Source organism: Equus asinus, chromosome 1, assembly GCF_041296235.1.
Source record: "Equus asinus isolate D_3611 breed Donkey chromosome 1, EquAss-T2T_v2, whole genome shotgun sequence".
Taxonomy (NCBI): Eukaryota; Metazoa; Chordata; class Mammalia; order Perissodactyla; family Equidae; genus Equus; species Equus asinus.
The window spans coordinates 201,562,139-201,581,530 of NC_091790.1; the positions used below are offsets into that span (position 1 = coordinate 201,562,139).

A 19,392-nucleotide genomic window follows, 5' to 3' on the forward strand; every position below is an offset into this window, starting at 1 on the left:
GGGTTGGAGTAGTCACATGAACACGTATGTAAACAGGTGCATGGATGTTCAGCGTGTGATTGTGTGTAGGAGGGCAGAGGTCAGCTTCCGCTCCCAGGATGACTGTCTCCCTTTTCTTTCCCAGGGACAGCTGAGCTTCTTCCCCTCTCTGCCTTCCTGTCTCCCACAGAGCCTGGAGGAGCTATGGGAGGCGGAAGCAGTGCTGATGAGGGGCAGGAGCCTGCTAGGGAAGGCCCCTCGGGTGAGTAATTCTTGGCAGACCAGGGCCAGGCCCCTTTGGGCCTCCTGGCCCCCCTGGGCAGCCTGGGTCCAGGTGGGCTCACTCTTGTCCCTCCCACCCTTGTGATCCTCAGCCCCTGGCTCCACTCCTCAGGGGACACTGTGACCTCAGCCCTACCCACCTGCCACCCTCCCCACCCCAACCACTCCCTGACCTTTAACCCCTTACCCCTTGGGGCTGGGAGCTTGGTACACTGTTGCCCATTGCCTGAAGTACTCAGAAGAAACTGGGGGTTGCCCTTGGAGAGCATCCGTTCCTTGGGTCCCCTTCCTGCCACTACCATGCAGAGCTGGCTTGCAGCTCCTGAAGGTCCTGCCACAGGGCTGACATCCAGGACCTCAGCTGGTGGATGTAAGGCCAGGAGGCTAGGGGTACCAGGAGAGGCAGAGGGCCCGGAGTGGGAGGGAATGGAGGCAGCCTCCTCAGCCTCCCCTCAGGGAGTAACAACCAGTGACAGAGGATGAAAGAGCCCAGTTACTCGGGGTCCCCAGCCCCTAGTCCTGACTGTGCCAGTAGGCAGGTCACGTGGCCTGAGCCCAGGTCCTCTTTGTCTCATGGACGTGGGTCTCTCCTTTGCTGCTCCTCACGTGGGGGGAGGATTACAGGAGATGCTGGTGTGAAGTCGCGCCCAGAAGCCTGCAGGCTGAGCTGGGGGTTCACTGTGGCCTCTCCGGCAGGAGGAACTCCCCAGCACAGCCTGCACCTCACCGCCCTGGTGCAGCTGGTGAAGGAGATCCCAGAGTTCCTGTTTGGGGAAGTCAGCCCCGAGAGTGGGGGAGCCAGCCTGGACGGGGAGCGGGCGAGCCCTGAGGGTGAGTTGGACAGCAGGGCAGCCTCACTTTCTACAAGATCAAGTTCAGGCTGTGGGCAGCGCCGTGCACTGGGTGCCCACCCAGCCCCTGCCAGACCTTAGGCAGAGTGGGCCGTTTCGTGACCGCCCTAGTGGCATTCCTGCCCTCTGAGAGCATGTGGATGGTTGTGAGACAGCAGCTTCTGACTGTTCTCATAGTGGTTTCTACATGGCTTCAACCACATGCTCGTGGCCCCATTGCATTGTGCCCTGTGTGGATGGCCAGTCCTTGTTCCGTAGATGAAGAAAAGGAAGCTGTGCCTTGTCTGAATAGCCAGTGGGGACCCAGGTGCCCCTCGCAGCTGGTGCTCTTCCCCCCTCCCCAGCCTCTCCCTCCTTCCCTGGGCTCTGCTCACTCCCTCATTGCTCTCAGCTCAGGCCTCACCTCCTCGGAAGTCTGACCTCCCAGCCCTAGCCCATAGGGTTCCCTGGAGTCTGCTCAGTTGATGGTAAATGAAACAGGAAGTGGGGGTGGGAGGGATCTTATCAGAATAAGACAGTGGCTATGAATCTATGTTTTGGAGCCAAATGACAACACAACGGTTACTGATGTCCTGGTCGTTTTTAGTGGAATGCAGCAAGGAAGGGCCTGGGTGGAACAGTGTTGGGGGCGTTTTACCCATTCTTGGGCTTAAATTCTGGCTTGGGTGCTCTCTCCTTCCTCCCTGACAGCAGCTGTGGCCATGGAGACTTGCCCTCTTCAGGGCCTGCTCGACTGCCTTCCAGACACGCCTGTCAGCCGGCCCAGCCTGGCCACTACGCCCAGCGGCAGCTCATCATCCAGCGGCCCGTCCAGAGCCCGGGGACAGGGAAGCCCCCTCGTACTCAGTGAGTGTGAGCCAGCGGGGGACCCCATGCCCTCTGCAATTTCTCTAGGACTTAGTTTCCCTCATTGCTAAATGGGAGCAAGCTCCCTGGGAGCAGGACACGTGCTCAGCCTCTGTCTGTTGACCAAAGAGGAGGCGTGATGCTGGGTCCCCGGGTGGCCTCCCACTGGCCCTGCTTGCGAGGCCTGTGTGCTCAATGCACAGTAGGCTCAGGGCGGTTTCTAGCAGGTAGGCTGTGGGCAGGTAATGTACTTGTGCGCACCTGATCTGGTTCCCTGATGTTGTCAAGGCAACACTAAGACCAGTGGAGGGCGGGGGTGGCCTTTAGAATTTCTCTGGGGTCTCATTTTATTTTTAAAAATTCTTGTAAAATTTGCGTTTGTCTGGATATTTTTGTTAAAAATACTTTAAATTGGTAAGGAATAAAATGGGCACTCCGGAAAGACATAATCCATTTAGCCCGTGGTTTCAGGTGTCTCCAGTAGATGTGCTCTGGGCATCCAAGTGCCCAGATTTGAGAAGCGTGAGTGCAAGCTTGGGGCCTGCGTGTTGAGGCTGCTGAGCCAGAGTCGGAGGCTGGAGTTGGGGGAGGGTCTGGGGTACCGAGAGTGAATGGTCTTGGTATTTACAATTACACCAGTGGGCACAGGGAACAGACCCCACCTGCCTCAGGCTGCACTCCTGGAACAAGCCTGGCAGCAGCTGGCTCTGACACAAGTTCAGGTCCCAGGACTTGGCTGCCCCCCAGGGATTTGGGGAGCTGGAGGGGCCTGTCCTCTGTGGGGACCAGATCTAGGAGGCCTAGAAAGGCCTTCCTGTCTCTCCTGCAACAGAAACTGCTGACAGACCGAGGCCAGAAGAGGAGGAAGGCTCACGAACCCCGGTCAGGGAGCCCAGCCCTCCCGCCTGTGGCCTTGGCAGGAGGAAGAGCCACAGAAAACAGGAGAGAGGGACCTCGGCGCCAGGTGAGTGGCTGGCTTTCCTGAGAGTGAGGCCTGCCCTTGAGCTGTGTGAGGCAGGACATGGAGGTGTGTGTGGTTCATGGGAGGGTGTCCTGTGGCTCTCCCTAAGAGGCAGGCGTCATCCCTGTTCTGACAGGTGGGAAACCTCAGATGCTGCGAGTGTCCCACAGCTGCCACCGTCAGGGTTGCACTAACCCTGGCTGATCTTTCAGGTGCCGCAGGAATCTCTCCTGGGAACAGCCCCTTGCAAGGCCTCATCAACTGCCTGAAGGACATCCTCGTGCCTGGGCCCCAGCATCCTGAGGCGTCCCCGAGCTTACTGCCTCCTGTCCCCGGCCTGTCACGGCTAACCAGGGCAGAGCTGGAGCCTGGGAGCCCGCCCTGGGGAGGTAAGGCCCTGGGGGCCTGTGTCCTCAGGCCAAGGTTTCTGAAGCCCCTGAAAAGCTTGGAATGCCTTTCTATAGATATTTGTCTATAAATATAATGTCTTCCTGAAGGATCATTCCCAACCTGGCTGCTCCAGTATCACCTGTGTCATATTTCTAGAGCCAGGTGGCTTTCTTAGGAGAACAGCAGTTGGTCATCTAGAAGAAGAAAACTCAAAAACACATTTTGCCCTGGATTCTTTTGTGTTCTTTACTCTTCCTAATGTGAGACCTCTGGGGAGGAGATGCCAGCGAGTGTCACTTCAGGTTGATGCTAAGTGAGATCTTAGCGTGGACTTAGAGGATTGGGTGCCAGCCCTGGAGTCGAGCACCTCTTAGCTGGGTAGACTGTGAAAGGCTCCTGAAGTCTTTGAGCCTCGGTTTCCCCATCTGTAGAAGGGGGTAGTTGTTCTCACCTTAGAGGGCTGTTGTGAGTCCTGGGTACTGTGATGTACTTGTGTGTACATGTGTTTGTAAAAAACTTGGTCCTCCTCAATTGGAAGTTCTGTCCAGGGCCCAGAGCACTGTCTGCAGGAGCAACCCAGGCAGCCCCCTTCCTTCCTTGTACCCAGAGACACCACCGTGCTGCCCGTATCATGCACATTCTCATTCCCCTGCCTTTGTCCGTCCCGCTCCGAGAGGGATGTTGACCAGCATCGTTAAACCAAGCACGAAGAAGACAGCGGCCTGTGCAAGGCTGACTGAGCTACAAGGAGACCCACCTCTCCAGATTTCTGGCCCTGACTCCTTTTAACCGCTCACCTGGATTGTCTGCTTTTCGTTGTTCATCGTGAAGACTGAGGACACCAGGCTCAGATTGAAAATGTGTTCCTGTTTCCTATAGTGAAGTCGGAGGCAGTTTCAGGGGATTGTCCCCTCCAAGGTCTGCTGAACTGTCTGAAGGAGATCCCAGAGGCCCAGCTCAGGCATCCCACCCCCTCAGGAGTAGGGGTTCCACAGCTGCCGGAGGATCCAGGGGCCCGGAAAAGGAATTCTGGAGGTAAAGGCCACTGGCTGGGCTGGGAGGGTCCCCGGTGTCATCCATTTCCTTTCCCTGCTCCGAGCAGGGCTGTAAGTGACCCTCCACAATAAGACCCTCAGGCCACATGGTTGGTGTGTCAGTTGGAGTAGCCATACGCTGGGGATTGTCACTGTAAATGGAGGTGGGTGTGTAGGAAGTGCTTCGTCAGTACGTGGTAATTTTCCAGATTGGCTCTTACGGTAGGAGTTAAGAGTTTCAGAAGGAACGAAGGGATGTTTGGGAGGAGAGAGGCTGAAAGTGAAAGATGTAGCTCTACCAGCAGATATCCGGGGCATGGTTTTGCTGTAGGGGTTCTTGTCACGTTCGTGTGGGCTGGGGTGGCGTTTCCACACACTGCAGCTCACCCGCGCGTGGTAGCTTCTCAGGACATTGAGAAAGTTGAGCTGACGTGGACGTGCTGGCCGTGGAGGAGAGACCCTGATTTGGTGCTGTCTGGGGAGGGCTGTCGTGGCACCCTTGAGCAGAATCCTCTGGAGGCTCCCCAGAGGGGCCTGGGGTGGGACGGGGCCTGGAGTCGGTTCATCTGCTGGTGACTGAGCGGTGACTATCCCAGGCCAGGGACTGCTGTGGAGGCCAGGGGCCTTGGAAGCCCCTTCCCAACCCTCTAAAGGTCTCATGGGGGGCTTCCCGCAGGACGCAGCCCTGGTCCCAGAGCTGGCAGCGTGCTCTCTGTGAAGATGGAGGACGACTGGGCCCCGAGCCCCCCAGCGCCTGCATCCTGTCAGCTCAGCAAGCGGACACACAGCCCCGCTGCCACTGGCGGCCCAGGGGGTGATAGACACGGCAGGGGGCTCCAAGTGCCCAGCTGGGTCCCTGCGGCTCAAGGTGAGGCCTGGGGTCGTCTGCTCGAGTCTTCCCAGTGGGATCCTCAGCCCCCAGGGGAACGAGTGCCTGCCTGTTTCCGGTAGGGAGGCCGTCCGCCGGCCGTCCTCCTCAGGCAGTTAATCGCCTTTCTTAATCCATGTCCTCCTTAATCTAGGCCCTTGCCCAGGGACCCGTCCCTCATAAGGACCTTCATTTTGCAGAGATTTCCTGACTGACAGGGAGCTGGCCAGTACATACTTGTGCGTCTCCCCACCCTGCCTCTGGGGCCTGGGGGTATAGCTTGTGTCATTCCCCCAAAGGAGCAAAGAACAGATCAAAGTCCCCCACAAAAGGGTGCACTGCCTGGCGGGCCCCCACGCCTGGTACAGGACTGGCCACCCCTGCAGAGCGGAGGCTGGGGCCAGGCCAGGGGCACGTGCCAGAGGTGGTGATAGGGCCGTCTCCCCTGTCCCAGCCGGCAGTGCCTCGAGCTCAGCCCTGGAAGCCCTGGAGGCCTGTCTGAAGGGCATTCCCCTGAGTGGGTCGTTACCTCCCCAGCCGCCGACCACCTCTTGGTCTCGGAGCCCCCAGCCAGGAGACCCTGGGTCTCAGAGGCCCCAGCTGCAGCCCCTTGGATTACACAGCAAAGGTAGACTGTGCCTCGGGCTGGGGGTGGTGTTTGTCCCTGGACGCAACACAAGGGGATGCTTAGGACACTGTTAGGGTCCCTCCCTCCTGGCCTGCCTCATCCTAGACCTCCTGAGATGCCTGCCCTTCTGCCCCTAGCCCCCACTTTCATGCCTGCCCCCAAACAGCTCCCGAATTTGCTGGAAGCTGGTTAAACTCTTCCTGCCCTGTCTTCTCTGAGAGCTCTTACTCACCCTCCAGGCCCCCAGACTGTGGTTGGATTTACGTGGGTAACATCCTCTGGTATTTTAATCAGCACCATGAGCACCTCACCTAAGGGGAGACCCCAGTGGGAGATGTTTTGGGGCAGGTCTGGGCACCCTTCCACAGCCCAGGGCCAGGGGGCCTCTTCCCCAGTGGCTTTCCTGTGCTGTTTCCCACAGAGGCAACCATGGGGCCCCTTCTGGCTCTGGGCCTGCAGGGCTCTGTGAGAGACAGCCCTGCCCTCCTCCCAGCCCTCCACGGCACCCCCACCAGCTTCTCCTCGTCCAGCAGCACCGATGGGGACCTGGATTTCCAGAGCCTTGAGAGCAGCCAAGTACGTCCACCTGGAAAAGGTGAGCTGGCCGGCCTGAGGTGGGAGTCGGTCCTGGGAAAGGACGGGAGGCCCCCTGGCCACCAGCGTGTCTGACCCGACCAAGTCAGGCCACCATGCCCAGTGCCAGGAGTAGGCCTGGGGATGGCAAGGCGGGAGCAGACACGGGACCTGTTTCAATGGGGGGTCCGTTTTAGCAGCTTGGCTCAGAAGATCTCTTAAAGAATAAAAAGGGGCCTCATTCGCTGTCAAATTGTTTCTTCTGCCAGCCACAAAGAGGTAAGTTCCTGTAACATCAGACTGACCTTCAACTTAGGAAAAAACGTCATCAGGTTCCTGTAAAACCACCTTGAAGATTGTTTCTGGTAACCTGCATCTTTTCTGGGTCCCTCCATGTAGAAGCATCTGTGTTGAGCTGTCACCTCTTTAAAATCTTGCGAGACTGTCCAGGGTCCCCTCTCGACCTCTTTCTCCCACCTGAATAAGCAGAGTGCTCTTGGTCTGCCTTGTCCACAGATGCCTGGTCCCCGTGCTCGCCTCTGTGCTCTGGCCACGTCCAGTGTCATTGGAAAGGCCTAGAGCTTGCCCAGGACTCTGCTCCAGGCCAGCCAGGGCCTGTAGGGCAGGACTGGGGCCTTTCAGTGTCCCATGCGGCTTGGATTCCTGTACCATTCCAGGGGTCAGCTGCTTGCCTGTGGGGGTTTTTTCCTCCCCAAACACAGCCAACTTTTAAGGTTTAGTTTTTAGCAGGTAACATAATCATATGGTCTGTTCAAAAGCTACACAAGGTCCTAAAGGAAAGTGACGTCTGCCTCCCTCCCCTCCAGTACCCGTATCCTCCCTCGGTCACCACTGCTGAGAGTCCGTCACCTTGCAGAGATGCTTTCCCCATGGCCAGGCTTCTGGTGTGCTCACACTTGGCGGCGTTCTGCACACAGCCTCGCCCCCTGCTGTGGGTCTTCATGCTCATCTTTGCTCCCCTGCTGTTTTTCATCTGACATTCCTTGGACCTTGGCGCCACTGCCTTCTCTCTGACAGCTGCACAGTGTGCCGTAGAAGGGAGCGCATGTCTTTCTTGTGTGTCCTCCATTGATGGATTTTGTTTGCTAAGTAACCCAAGCAGCACGAGGCTTCACGCTGCCTTTGAGAAGCGTCCAGCCCAGCTCCCCAGCTCCCTCTGTTCCCAGAACTCAGCAAATGTCTTATGGGGAGAACCGCATTTGGGGTCCCTCAAGTGGGTCCTTTGCCAGCCCCACACAACTGCCGGGACCTCTCAGGGTTTCTCTTTTTTTGCGCTGTGCCTGCCCTGTCTGCACCAGCAAGCACCTTTGAGAAAGAACATGGCCAGGGATGTCAGCTCATGTGGGAAGCGCCTTTCCTTTTCTAGAATTTCGGTTCATCTAGTTCCTGTTGCTTCCACAGCTCTGTCAATAGAAATATGAATTTTGAGGTTTGTTTTTTCCCAAGTTGAAACTGCATTAGTGTTGGCCTTCTCGAGCTGCTACTTCACACCCTGAGGTGAGGGCGCCTTTAGTGCTTCCTCTTTGAGTAGTGGAGGCAGCCCTCACTGCTCAGGGCCGTCCTGTGGGTGAAGCTGTGCCGTGGCATCCCTCACAAGGGCGAGGCGAGGTGTCCTGAGGGAGCCCAGGCCCGTGCCGGTGGCCGAGCTCCCTCATCACACCCCACTGAGCAGGCTGCTGTGTGGGTGGCCGAGACAGGTTGGGTTCTTCCAGGGCCAGCCCGAGCAGGGCCGCCCAGAGCTGGGACTGACGTGTGTTCAGGGCCAGGTCTCGGTCCGGGTGTCCTGAACTGGCACAACAGGTCCAGTGCTCTGTGCCTCCTCCCATGGCCCCGGCTGCGCTGGACACGGGACACAGGCAAGGCTCTGGGGTTCACAGAGACTGAGCTCTGACGTCCAAGACTGTGAACGTTGGGTTTTCACAGGAAGCCCAGTGGGAAGCTCCCCGCTCCAGGGCCTGGAGAACTGCCTCCGAGAGATACCTGTGCCCGGGCCTCAGCCTGCCTGGTCCTGGTCCTCGGCAGGGGACAGGGGGCCACGGAGAGCAGAGGCCAAGAACTGGACGGCAGACACGGAAGGTAAAGCACGGCTGCCGGGTGTCTGGGAGCAGGAAGAGGTGGCTCCCCTGCGGCCGCCCCTGGCATGGCCTCTCCCGGCAGCCGTGGGCTCATGTCCACCCCTGCTGAGAAGGCGCTCCAACCTGGTGTGGCCAGAGGCTTGTGTGAGGCCGGGAAGCCAGAGCGTGCTGCTGGCATCTGAGCAGTGGGGGCGTCGGGGTAGGACACCCAGTGCCACCATCCGCTCGGAGCCCAGCCGGGGCCCTGGCAACAGAGGGTCTTTTGATCCTAACTGTGTCGGCCCCATGTGCCTTGGTGTCTTGCACAGTCGCTGAGCTGTGGGGCTACCAGGAGTCCAGGTAGCTGGGTCTGGGAATAAAGAGATCCTGGAGGACTTGGGCTACTCCTTGGGATATCCGTCAGTTGGCCAGTGTTCACACCTGCAGCTGGTGTGCCTGAGAAGTCCTATGTCCAGTAACTTCCTAGCCTCGGTGCCAGCATGGGGCTGACAGGCCTCTTGGCTTCTCGTTAAAACAGGGCTGAGGGGCGAGGCCTGTGCGCCAGCCCGTCTAGGACAGCGCAGCGGGGGAGTGCCCACCAGGAGCGTCCAGCTGGCTAGCCCACAGGCTCTCACCTCTAGTAGCGTCCCTGCCTGCTGTCAGCGAGGGCTCAAAGACCATGGGGCCATCAGGCCGGGACCCGGGAGGTGGCTCCAAGATGGTGAGCTGACATCTGCCCCGGTGTTTACTGGCATGTGTTCCCTCTCAACAGAATCTTTGATGAGAGGATAGATCTCCCTTCCTCTCTTCCTTCCCTGTGTCAGTGTGTGCTGGAACACGTGTGCCGTGTGTGCTTTGCACTGCTGACTGCACGCTGGAGCAGGTGTGCTGGAGCGGGTGTGCGGTGTGCTCCACGCTGCTAGCCACGTGCTGGAATGGGTATGGTGGAGTGGGTGTGCAGTGTGCTGCACACTGCTAGCTGCATGCAGGAGCAGGTGTGGTGGAGCGGGTGTGCAGTGCGCTGCACACTGCTAGCCGCATGCAGGAGTGGGTATACGGTGTGCTTCACGCTGCTAGTTGCACACAGGAGCGTGTGTGCTGGAGCAGGTATACAGTGTGCTCTACACTGCTGGCCGTGTGTAGGAGCAGGTGTGCTGGAGCGGGTGTGCAGTGTGCTCTGCACCGCTGGCTGCGTGCAGGAGCAGGTGTGCTGGAGCAGGTGTGCAGTGTGCTCCACGCTGCTAGCTGTGTGCTGGAGTGGGTGTGTGGTGTGCTCTGCACTGCTGGCTGCATGCTGTAGCGGGTGTGCATTCCCCAAAGACTGCTGGCTGGAGTGCTGTGAGGTGTGCTGCAGAGTGCTGCAAAGGTGGGGAGAACGCTGGTTTTGTCTGGCCGTAGGGCTTCTCTAGGGGAAGGACTGGTGAGTTCCTCTATTGCTGTAGTTGCCTGGGGGCTGAGAGGGGTTTCCCTTTGCTGCAGCCGCTTGGTTGAACTGAGAGCAGAAGTCCTTCCTAGACCTGCTGAAGTGCACTGGTACTGGTAGGATCTGGCTTATTTGAATAAATGTGGTACTTCTAATACTCCCACCAGCAAGAACTGGCTTTTGGGGACCTGCTGTGCACGTGATGGAATCTCCGCTCTTGGACCGCTGGTCCTGGCTGCCTGGCTCATCTGATGCAGGGCCTGGCTGGGACCAGACTACTAGTGACTTCCAGGGTCTTGAGACTTTTGGAAAGTTCCCCAGCTGGCTTTCCCAACCAGCCAGGGGCCTGACCAGGCTGAGCTGAAAGGGGACCAGCTCTGCATGCCCTGTGCTTTAAGGCAAAGGGTTCTCCTGCCTCTCGTTGGGCTGATGGACAGAGGGTTCTTTTGCTGTCATTTGCCCAGGGGTGGCCACCAAGCCCTCCCCACTCCACTGCCTGGAGAACTCTCTGAAGGGGATCTTGCCTGGGCGGCCCCTGCGCTTCGCCTGCTTGGCCAGCCCCGGCTCTGGCCCTGGCCCCAGCTCCAGCCCCAGCCCCGGCTCCAGCTCGAGCTTCAGCAGCTCCGAAGGAGAAGACCTGAGGCTGGAGCCTGAGCTCTGGCAGCCGCTCCTGCAGGGTGAGCTTGTGTGGGAGAGAAGAGGGCAGGGAGCCACGCACAGGGTGTGGCCACCGCCTGACACCAGCTTTGTTTGTGATGCCAGAGAGGGGCCGCCTTCCCAGCTGCAAGGGTCCTGGCCCTCCATCCCTGCGCCCTGGCGGTGCCCCCGCTGGCAGCAGCCCTGGTGAAGTTCCAAGGAGAGCAGAGCCCAGGGACCCCTGTGGTCTCAGTGCAGGTGAGCCTGGGGTCTCCTGAGAGGGGGCGTGTCCCCCAGGGGGCCACAAGTCCTGAGACTGGGTTCTCTGAGTCCCATCTGTCACTGTGCCTGACTCTTGCCAGAACGTTCTCTACTTTGGTCATTCTTGAGTTCCCTGTAAGATGAATTGTGTCTGAGAGAAAAAGATGGGCTGTTGAGGCGCACATGGCGCCAGGAGTATTAAACAAGTGTGTTTAATTAGAAAGCCTGGAAATAAACTTAGTATATGTTATAGTTATATATAGTAAGTATATATACATATATATATATGTATAACATATGCATGCTGCATATACTTAATAATGTGTATGTAATGTGTACATGTGTGTACTGGTACGTGGGTCCCTGGCTATCAGTAGTGATGCTCTCAGCTAGGAGCGCCTGAGGCCCTCACTCCAGCACCTGTCACCCCCCTCGGGGGCAGGGCCAGTGTTCTGGCTTGGCCGACCCTTGTGGTTCTTACTGTGATCCCAGGACACACTTCCACAAAAACCCTCAGGGAACTTTGAGAGCAAGGTTTCTTATTCACAGGTCCTGGAGAGTACAGAGCATGCCTGAGGGCCACATAGTGAGGTCGCAGATAGAGAAAAAGTGTGCGCAGACCCAGGCTCTGTCTGTATTAGGGTCGAGGGTAGGGTGCCTAGTTTTTGGCAGGTTCACTCTTTATTGGCCAATTTAGAGCATAGGCGCGGGAACCAGGGAGCAGGAAGGGAAAAGTGGGGTCACTGAAGCGGTCAGTTATCTGGGTCAGCCAGGCCTTTCTGGAAGAGGGGCTTCCTGGGTGGGGGTGGCCTGTTTCCGTATCTGGTTGTGCAAGTAGCTGTGTCATACAGCTGGCAAGACATCTGTCCAGGATGGATGGCTTTTGAAATGGATGCCTCGGCATCAGAAGCTTAGTGTCAGGTACTGTCTGTGTACACGCACATATGTATGTATATAATAGTGTACGTTAAAAAAAATTGGCAATAAATAAAAAGTGTTGAAAGTGAGATTCCTCCACTCGGGAAAGCTTAGATGTTGTCCTGCCAAGAAAGTGGGAACTGCTGCCTGCTCCCCAGGCTGCCTTGCTGCTCAGCCCAGGCCTGATCCAGTGTTTGCTCCCAGCAGGAAAAGGAGAAGAGAAGACGGGACACAGGTCCCAGTCGCCCTGGAGAGAAGTGCACTCAGAGACACTGGGCCGGCCAGGCCCCCTGGGCAGCACTGGAGGAGGTAGGGGTGGGGTGCACTGTTGGGGAAGGGGGCTCCTCAGAACTCAGGCCGGTGGCTCTGCAGAGTCCGTGGCCTCCACACGGGTCCAGGCTGTACCCACACTCTTTACTGCCCAGTGGGCCTGGCGGGAAACAGCAGAGTGGGCTGGGTAGGGACCACAGAGTCTCCCACAGCCCGCAGGGTGCTCCCAGCACATCCCTGGAGGAGCCTCGTGGGGGGCTGCAGACTGTGGCCCCCTCCCCCTGTTCTCCTGGCCTCCACTCCAGGGAGAGCCAAAGGCATCATGCCAGAGCTGCAGAGCCCTCCAGATAATCAGCCCACTCACGTCACACGCCCTAGCCAACCATTCAGCCAGAGTTGGGCTCCCTGAGAGGCCAAGTGTGTACATCTCGCATCTTGTTTAACCATTATTAAAGTTGAAAGTTCTGTTTCTTTTAGGCCATGTCCAGATACCTGCACGTCAGCGTGGCTCTGCCCAGGCTGTGCGTATCCACAGCCCAGTGCTCTGTGCTCTTTCCACAGAGGCAGCTGTGAATCCCAGCCCTGCCCCTCAGCTGGAGAGAAAGCCCCGGCCGGGACCTTGCCGGCCTCCTGGGCCAGCCCATGGGTCCCTATCCTGGAAGCCCAGCGTTAGTGAAGAATCCAGGGGCCTGGGGCCTGGAAGCGGAAGACCAAGTGTTGCAGGTGACCTGGTGGCTCCCCCATCCCCTCAGGTCGCCAGGAGCCCTGTGGCTCAGGGGTGGGCAGGGAGTCAGCGTCTGCACGGCTACCCAGCCGCCCTTCCCGAGGCCCAGCTCCTTCCTGCAGGGCGGGCTGGCCAGAACCCTGGGGCACAGTGTGGGGAAAGCTTGTTCTTCACCTCATTCTGGGCTCTTTGGGGTCACAGGTAGGAAGAGTCTCACCTGGAACTCACTTCGGGTTATTTCATTTCAGTGTTGTTGTCTAGAAGTGGCTGGCTTTTTCGTAAATGCACAGGTGCTTTTTAGAAACAGAACAGAAATTGAGCTGTATACCAGAATAGATACACCCAGAACCAAAGCTTGGGGTTTGAAGGGATTTTAGAGAATAGATGAGGAAACCGAGGCCCAGGCGTGTTGAGGGGCCCCGCCAAGGGTGTCTGGAGAGACGCGGTTCCGCATCGCACCTGACCCTGAGGAAGCTCGTCCCTAGACCATGGTGGAGACGCACGGAGGGCTTGGGGCTCGGCCTCCTGAGTCAGTCTAGGACGGGCACTGAGCACCTCACGTCAGCAGCTTGAAGCGTGGCCTCCAGGGCCTCCGTCACTGGCTTGTGGGTTCGAGCAGCTGTTTTATTAAGAGCTTTGTGCTGGCCCAAGGCAGACCTGTCGCCCCTCCCTCAGTTAGAGGTGGACTTGTGACCCCCGCAGCTTCACTAGCCCTCAGCTTAGGTCCTCCTTAAAGAACTTGACCAGCAGCACTTGGGTCCTCGCTCTTTCCTCCGTTTGAAGCCCTGGGCTGCTGAGGAGAGCGGCTGAGCCAGGCGGGGCTCAGAGAGACGCGGAAGAGGAGGACTGCCCCGCACGGTCAGCGGTGTTGAGGGGGGATCCGGGCTTTCTTGTGAGGTTTACCTGGGGTGGAGACCAGTTCCAAGGGAACTTAGCATGAAGGATTAGATGATTTTTTTCTTAAAGTAGTTTAAGACTTAAAACTCTGTGAGTCTGTAACTTCTGAATAAGGAGGGTAAAGGTCAGAATCAGGCAGGAACCCTTGTGGTTTGCTTGTGATCAAGAGCACTGGGTGCTGACACAGCCCCCTGGTCACTGCACTGGAAGCTCCCAGGTCCCAGGCTGAACTAGCCCTCCTGGGCCCTCTCCCAGGGCTGCTGGTGGCCTTGGCCTCGTGCTGTCTGTGGGGGCTTCTTCGGGCCCTGCCCACTGACTCCCTAGAGCAGGGTTAGGTGTTTTGGGGCGCCATTTGGTCCCAAAGGTGACACAAAGAACCCATTGATCCTTTGCCTAGAAAGTGGGAAGGCCACTGTCCAATCTGTGGTTTATCCCATCCGTAAATTTGGGGAACAGCCAGGAGACATGGCCCCTTCTGATGTCCTGGGCCTTGGCATCCATATTCTTAAGCCTGAGCCACTTCTGTCCATCTAAAGCCAGGCCTTAGTGGGGCAGGCTGCCGAACACACTAGCTGAAGGGACCCCTGGGGGCAGAGAAAGGTTCTGACAGCCAGAGAGCTCTCACCCCACGTCCCTGCTCTGGTTTTAGCCAGGACCAACGGGAGACTGCTTCCCAGAGGCCTGCCTGAGCCATCGCCTGTGGCCCCCGTCCCTCCGGCTTTGCCACTTGCCTCTCCGCGGCCACCCTGCCCCTGTGGGAGTTCCCTGCAGCAGGAGCTCCGTAGCCTCAGCGCTGCCCTGTCAGAGAAGCTCGAGCGGCTCGCTGCGGCCCTGGCAGGCCTGTCTCAGGAAGTGGCCACCATGAGGACCCAGGTGGATCGGCTGGGGAGGCGCACGCGGGGCCCTGGGCCAAAGGGCCAGGCTTCCTGGCCGTGGGCCCTCCCCCGGGGGCCTCGCTGGGCTAACGGCCCCGCCCACAGACACCTGCCCTACTGGAGACAGAAGGCCCCCACCCGGCCGAAACCAAAGGTCCTGCGCAGCCAGGCCGAGGCCTGCAGGGCTGGCAACTCCTCAGGCCTCTCCAGCGGAAGGCTCCGCCCAGTGCCTCCACTACCTCCAGACACCCCCCCAGCAGAACCTTCTGGACCCAATACCAGCCCTTCCCAGCAGCCCCTCTCCTCAGCATGCAGCTGCTGTCCTGTGCTAACTGTGCATGCCCACCTCGGACACACTGGGGGCCAGCAGAGCCCCACGCCACCTTCAGTGCCTGCTGTCTTACCCTCCCCGACAGCCTCTCCTGCAGCCCGCTCAGAGGCGGAGCTGTGGGCTGCGGCAGCTGCACCAGCCGGACCCCTAAACCTGCCGAAGGCTCCAGACAGCCTGCTGGCAGGGGCCTGCAGAGCCCTGCAGGAGGAGCTGTGGGGTGGGGAATGGAGGGGCCCGAGCTGGGGGGCCCCTGACCACCTTCTTCACCAGCGCAGTCCTGCCCAGGATGCTCCGCCTGCGGCCGCTGCTCCTAGGGACCATCCGACCCCCTCACCCCACTCCAGCCGAACCTTCCCCACTTCTGGGCCGTGAAGGGGCTGGAGTTCCGCCACTGGCCTGACTGCCCGACTCCAGGATGCTCTTTGCTCAGGGAGGCTGTATTTGGGGTGCATTCCTCAGCCGCGCTGCTGGCCTTGCCTCAGGTTCATTCAGATGTTGCCCCCCCCCCCGCCTTCCTTCCCACTGGAACTGCCGAAGCTGGCAGGCCGGTGGTGTGTGTACACGCACGCACACACTCGTGTGCCTGGGGCACTTCAAGCAGCTGCAGAGGGGTCGTGAGAGCCCCTCGTCCTAACAGCTGCCCCCATCTCAGCGCAGAGGAGGGCGTGGCCTTGCCTTCCTGGTAACTGTGGGCATAGCTTTCGTCTGGGGAGAGCTCTGCCCTGTGGCCTAAGCTGGATTCACCCGTGTGGATTCCAAAATGAAAGAAGGTTGTTGCTAAGGGAGGGGCCCTTGGTTCCTACAGAAGGCTCAGGCGGGCTACCCCAGGGCGTGGCCGATTGGTTATGCTACCAGTCCTGGGGATGAGGTAGCCCACTGCCTGCCCTCCGACACCCTGGAGAGAATTCAGCAATCTGCCTATGGCTGGAGGCTCGGCTGCGGGATGGACTCCCCCAGTGACTCCCTGGGAAGGAGTGGCGCACATTGTGTCATGGCGGCACATTGGGGCACTGTAACAGAGTGCCACAGACGTTTACTTTCCCTGTTGTGGGGGCCGGAAGTCCAAGATGAAGATGTCAGTGGGGTTGGTTCCTTCTGAGGCTGTGAGGAGTCTGCTCCAGCCTCTCTGCTTGGCTCATCAGTGACCATCTTCATGTTCACGTGGCGGGCGTTCTCCCTGTATGCGTGTCTCCAAATTTCCCCTTTGTGTAAGGACACAGTCATTGGACCAGGGTCACCCTGATGCCCTCACTTGAACCGTATTCTGTGAACACCCTGTGTCCAAATAGGGTCAGATGTAGGGGTTATGACTCCAACATATGAATTTAGAGGGGACACATTTCAACTTGTAACACATATAAGGGACTGGGCTCGTTGTCTTGGGTTCATCTTGGGAGAAGAAAGTGTGACCAGGGTGTCACTAGGCCTGCTTTCCTGGTGGCCAGACGGCCTGCTCTGGGCCCTGCCTCTCAGATGGCGCGGCCGCGTGGCGGTGCATCAGTAACAGCCTGCCTGTCGCTTCTCCACCTTGTTTCCTCCCCCAGGGTCAGAGCTCTTCCGTGAACCTTGTGTTCCTGAGTTCCTGATTTGAGGAGTCTTTGGGACTCTGTGTACACGTGCTGCCTGGGAAAGACTGGCCTGGCATAGACTGGCAGGTGGCTCTGCTGTCAGGGAACCCGGGGCCCAGAAGAGGCTGTAGCCACAGCAGCTGCACAAGCAGTACCTTGTGGCTGCTGTGCCCGTTGTGCCCCTAAAGTCAGGGTCTTTGGGGCCACACACAGGGCCTGGCCTGTGCCCTTCACTGCAGCAGGCTGCTGATGCAGACTGTCACAAAGAGGGGACGTTAAAATGTTTTCAGGACTGGAATAAGTCCCAAGCTGACTGTCTTAGAAGCTAATGTCTGAGATCATGTAAGTAGGACGTTTAAAGTAAGTGGTCTTCACGTCTAGCCATACTTGATAGAGAATAAGGAGCGGAAGAGTTCTAGGCTTTCCGCTCATGAAGACCTCAGGAAGATGAGTCCAGCTCCTTTTCAAGCTGTGCAGGGAGCGACGCTGGGCACGTTTTAGAGCCAGTAGACAGGGTAGGACAGGACCCTGAGGAGGGTGCCACCCTCGGGAGCAGCGGCCCTGGCAGTGAGGAGGAGAGTTCTGTCCACTCCTGCTCGGCCCTCCTGTCCGGCCTGGCTGGCCTGCATTCTCCTCTCCTCGCCCTTCCCAGCAGGGGTGGTGGGAGGTGGTCTGCCATCCCCCTTCATATGGCAGTTTAAGGTTTTGTTCTGTGGAATTTACAAACATCAGCCATCGCACAAACCCTCTGCAGCGGACATAAAGGAGCAAACGAGCTCAGAGGGTGTCACTTGCTCACGATCACACAGCTTTTGACTGATAGTTGAGAAGGGTGCTGTGCTTGGCAGCCCTGGCATGTCCCCTCACAGCCGGGGCCCAGCTCCTTCCAACCCCTACCTGCTGCGCAGACGACGATGCGCAGAGTGTCCCCAGGTTCAGTAGTCCACATCCAATCGGACCATATACGAAGTTCAATCCTTTTTTTTTAAGAATGTGGAAAATAAGTAATAAAATTTTAAGAAGCTCCCCACTCCACAGTCATGTTTGTCCCACAGGAGTTAGTTTCCCAGGCCCTGTCCCTTGCCACACGAAGAAAACCCTTTCACAACTGTTCACTGAAAAGCCTTCTAGAGTCACTGATCGGGTGAAAAATCTGTGGAGTTTAGGACTGTGTCCTTTTCCTTCACCTACTTCATGGGGTGGTTTGAGGAGGAAATGTCACTTTGATGGGAGAAACTGAGGGACCTTTTGAACTCAGGGGTTCTGGGGGTCTGGGAGTAGGGGGCAGAGAAGGCTCTGGCTCTGCCTGCCGCCGTCCTGGAAGGAGCCAGAAGACGCTCCTGGCCAACCTCTCCCCACGGGGCTCGCGTCAGGGGCCCTTGAAGTGCTCTGTCTCCACCTTCCTCTGTCAGGCGGGGAAAGGGGGAGGGTCCCGCTTCCACCTGTCAGAATCAGAGAAGACGCCCCCTCCCCCCCATTTCCAGGGCTCCCCCCGAGGGGTCCAGTGGAAGGGAGGCCGCCATGGGGTTGGGGTGCAGGGGCCACAGTTCACTTCCTCCACTCCTGATGTCACTGCTCCCTCCTAAGGACCTTGGGCACCTGGCAGACCAGACTGTTCACTCTCAACTTTTTTGTGTGTTGTGTTTTAGATGTGGCTTCTGTAGACAGCCTGTAGTTGGATTTTAGTTTTTAATTCAGCTTGACAAATTTTGTTCCTTCCTTGGAGCCCTTAATCCATTTCCATGTAACATGATTACTGACATGTTTATCATCCTATTTTGTGCTTTATGTTTGTCCCACCTGTTCTGAGGTTTTTTTCTTCTTCCCTGATGCCTTTTGTATCAGCAATGTTGTAATCATTCTGTTATTTCCCTCTACTAGCCTCAAAATTGAAAGACCCTAAGGGAGAAACAGGCAAATTCACAATCATGTTGGGAAGACTTATAGCATATCTCTCTCAGGAATTAACAGAAGAAATCAGGCAGGTTATAGAAGATTTGAACAAGCTAATAACAGTCTTGTTCTGATTGATGAATATATAGAACCCGGCACCATAGGACTGTGAAATAGACATCCTTTTCAAGCATATATAGAACATTTTTTTAATTGGCTGTACACTAAACCCTAGAGCAAGTTTAAACAATTTTTTTAAGTATTGAAATTATATAGAATATAATCTATGACCATACTTTAGCTTTTAAGCTTCAAATAAGTAACAAAAAATAACCAGAAATTTTTGTATGTTCAAAAAATAAAAGTTATACCTCCAAATAAACTATGTCAATGAAGAAATCATAATGAGAATTAGAAGTATTTTGAGTTAAACTATAAGCATGTACCATATATCAAAACTTGTAGGATACAGCAAACTCAGGATTTAGAAATTTATAGGCAATGAGGGTGTGAAAAGGTGAAGCCTGGGAAGTTCCAAGGAGGAACGGCTAGGGCAGCAAAGGCATTCCAAAGAACCTAAAAGGGAGGGGGGATGTAAGGATGAAAGCAGGAATTAATGAAATAGCATAATAGATATGATCAGCAAAGCCAGAAATTGTTTCTTTAGCAAAACCAATAAAATTGATTAGCCTGTGGTGTATTTCATCGATTAAAAAAGGCACAAATAATCTCAGGGCTAAGAAAAGTGACGTGATTACAGATGCTGCGGGCTGTCTAAAGATAACAATGTGATATTTTAAGGATCTTTGCCAAAAATTAGGAAACTGAAATAAAATTCCTACAAAAATGCAAACTGACAGACTCAAGAAGAAACAGAAAACCTTCATAGCTTCATGCCGTTCAAAGAATTGCGTCAGTGATCACACATCTTCCCGCAAAGGAAACTGCAGACACAGAAGGCTTCAGGTCACGTCCTCACTCGCGTTTGAGGAGGAGGGCATCCCAGCTATTCCAGAGAACAGAAAGAGGGGATACTCCGACTCAGTTTATGAGAGAGCATAATCTTGAAACCAAAATTTGAGGAGAGGACAAGAAAGGAAAATCACACT

The 19,392-nt window shown here is 56.8% G+C and overlaps 1 protein-coding gene across 20 annotated transcripts in view; it reads left to right on the plus strand.

Moving 5' to 3' along the window:
- The window catches only part of KRBA1 (KRAB-A domain containing 1), a 40,608-nt gene that overhangs the window by 7,649 nt on the left and 13,567 nt on the right, over positions 1 to 19,392 (plus strand). For 4 of the 20 annotated variants that reach the window (XM_070515505.1, XM_014830524.3, XM_044759327.2 and 1 more), the window contains 16 exons: positions 125 to 241; positions 958 to 1,092; positions 1,803 to 1,958; positions 2,791 to 2,922; positions 3,132 to 3,308; positions 4,189 to 4,344; positions 5,020 to 5,211; positions 5,666 to 5,839; positions 6,261 to 6,434; positions 8,357 to 8,509; positions 9,026 to 9,208; positions 10,375 to 10,587; positions 10,673 to 10,804; positions 11,930 to 12,034; positions 12,557 to 12,718; positions 14,266 to 18,330. In XM_070515505.1, the coding sequence (XP_070371606.1) occupies positions 125 to 241; positions 958 to 1,092; positions 1,803 to 1,958; positions 2,791 to 2,922; positions 3,132 to 3,308; positions 4,189 to 4,344; positions 5,020 to 5,211; positions 5,666 to 5,839; positions 6,261 to 6,434; positions 8,357 to 8,509; positions 9,026 to 9,208; positions 10,375 to 10,587; positions 10,673 to 10,804; positions 11,930 to 12,034; positions 12,557 to 12,718; positions 14,266 to 15,194 (3,290 nt within the window). In that variant the 3' untranslated portion in view covers positions 15,195 to 18,330. Of the gene's footprint in view, positions 1 to 124; positions 242 to 957; positions 1,093 to 1,802; positions 1,959 to 2,790; positions 2,923 to 3,131; positions 3,309 to 4,188; positions 4,345 to 5,019; positions 5,212 to 5,665; positions 5,840 to 6,260; positions 6,435 to 8,356; positions 8,510 to 9,025; positions 9,209 to 10,374; positions 10,588 to 10,672; positions 10,805 to 11,929; positions 12,035 to 12,556; positions 12,719 to 14,265; positions 18,331 to 19,392 lie in introns of those variants that run through there. The other 16 variants (XR_011505170.1, XR_011505171.1, XM_070515513.1 and 13 more) reach the window with 13 other exon arrangements.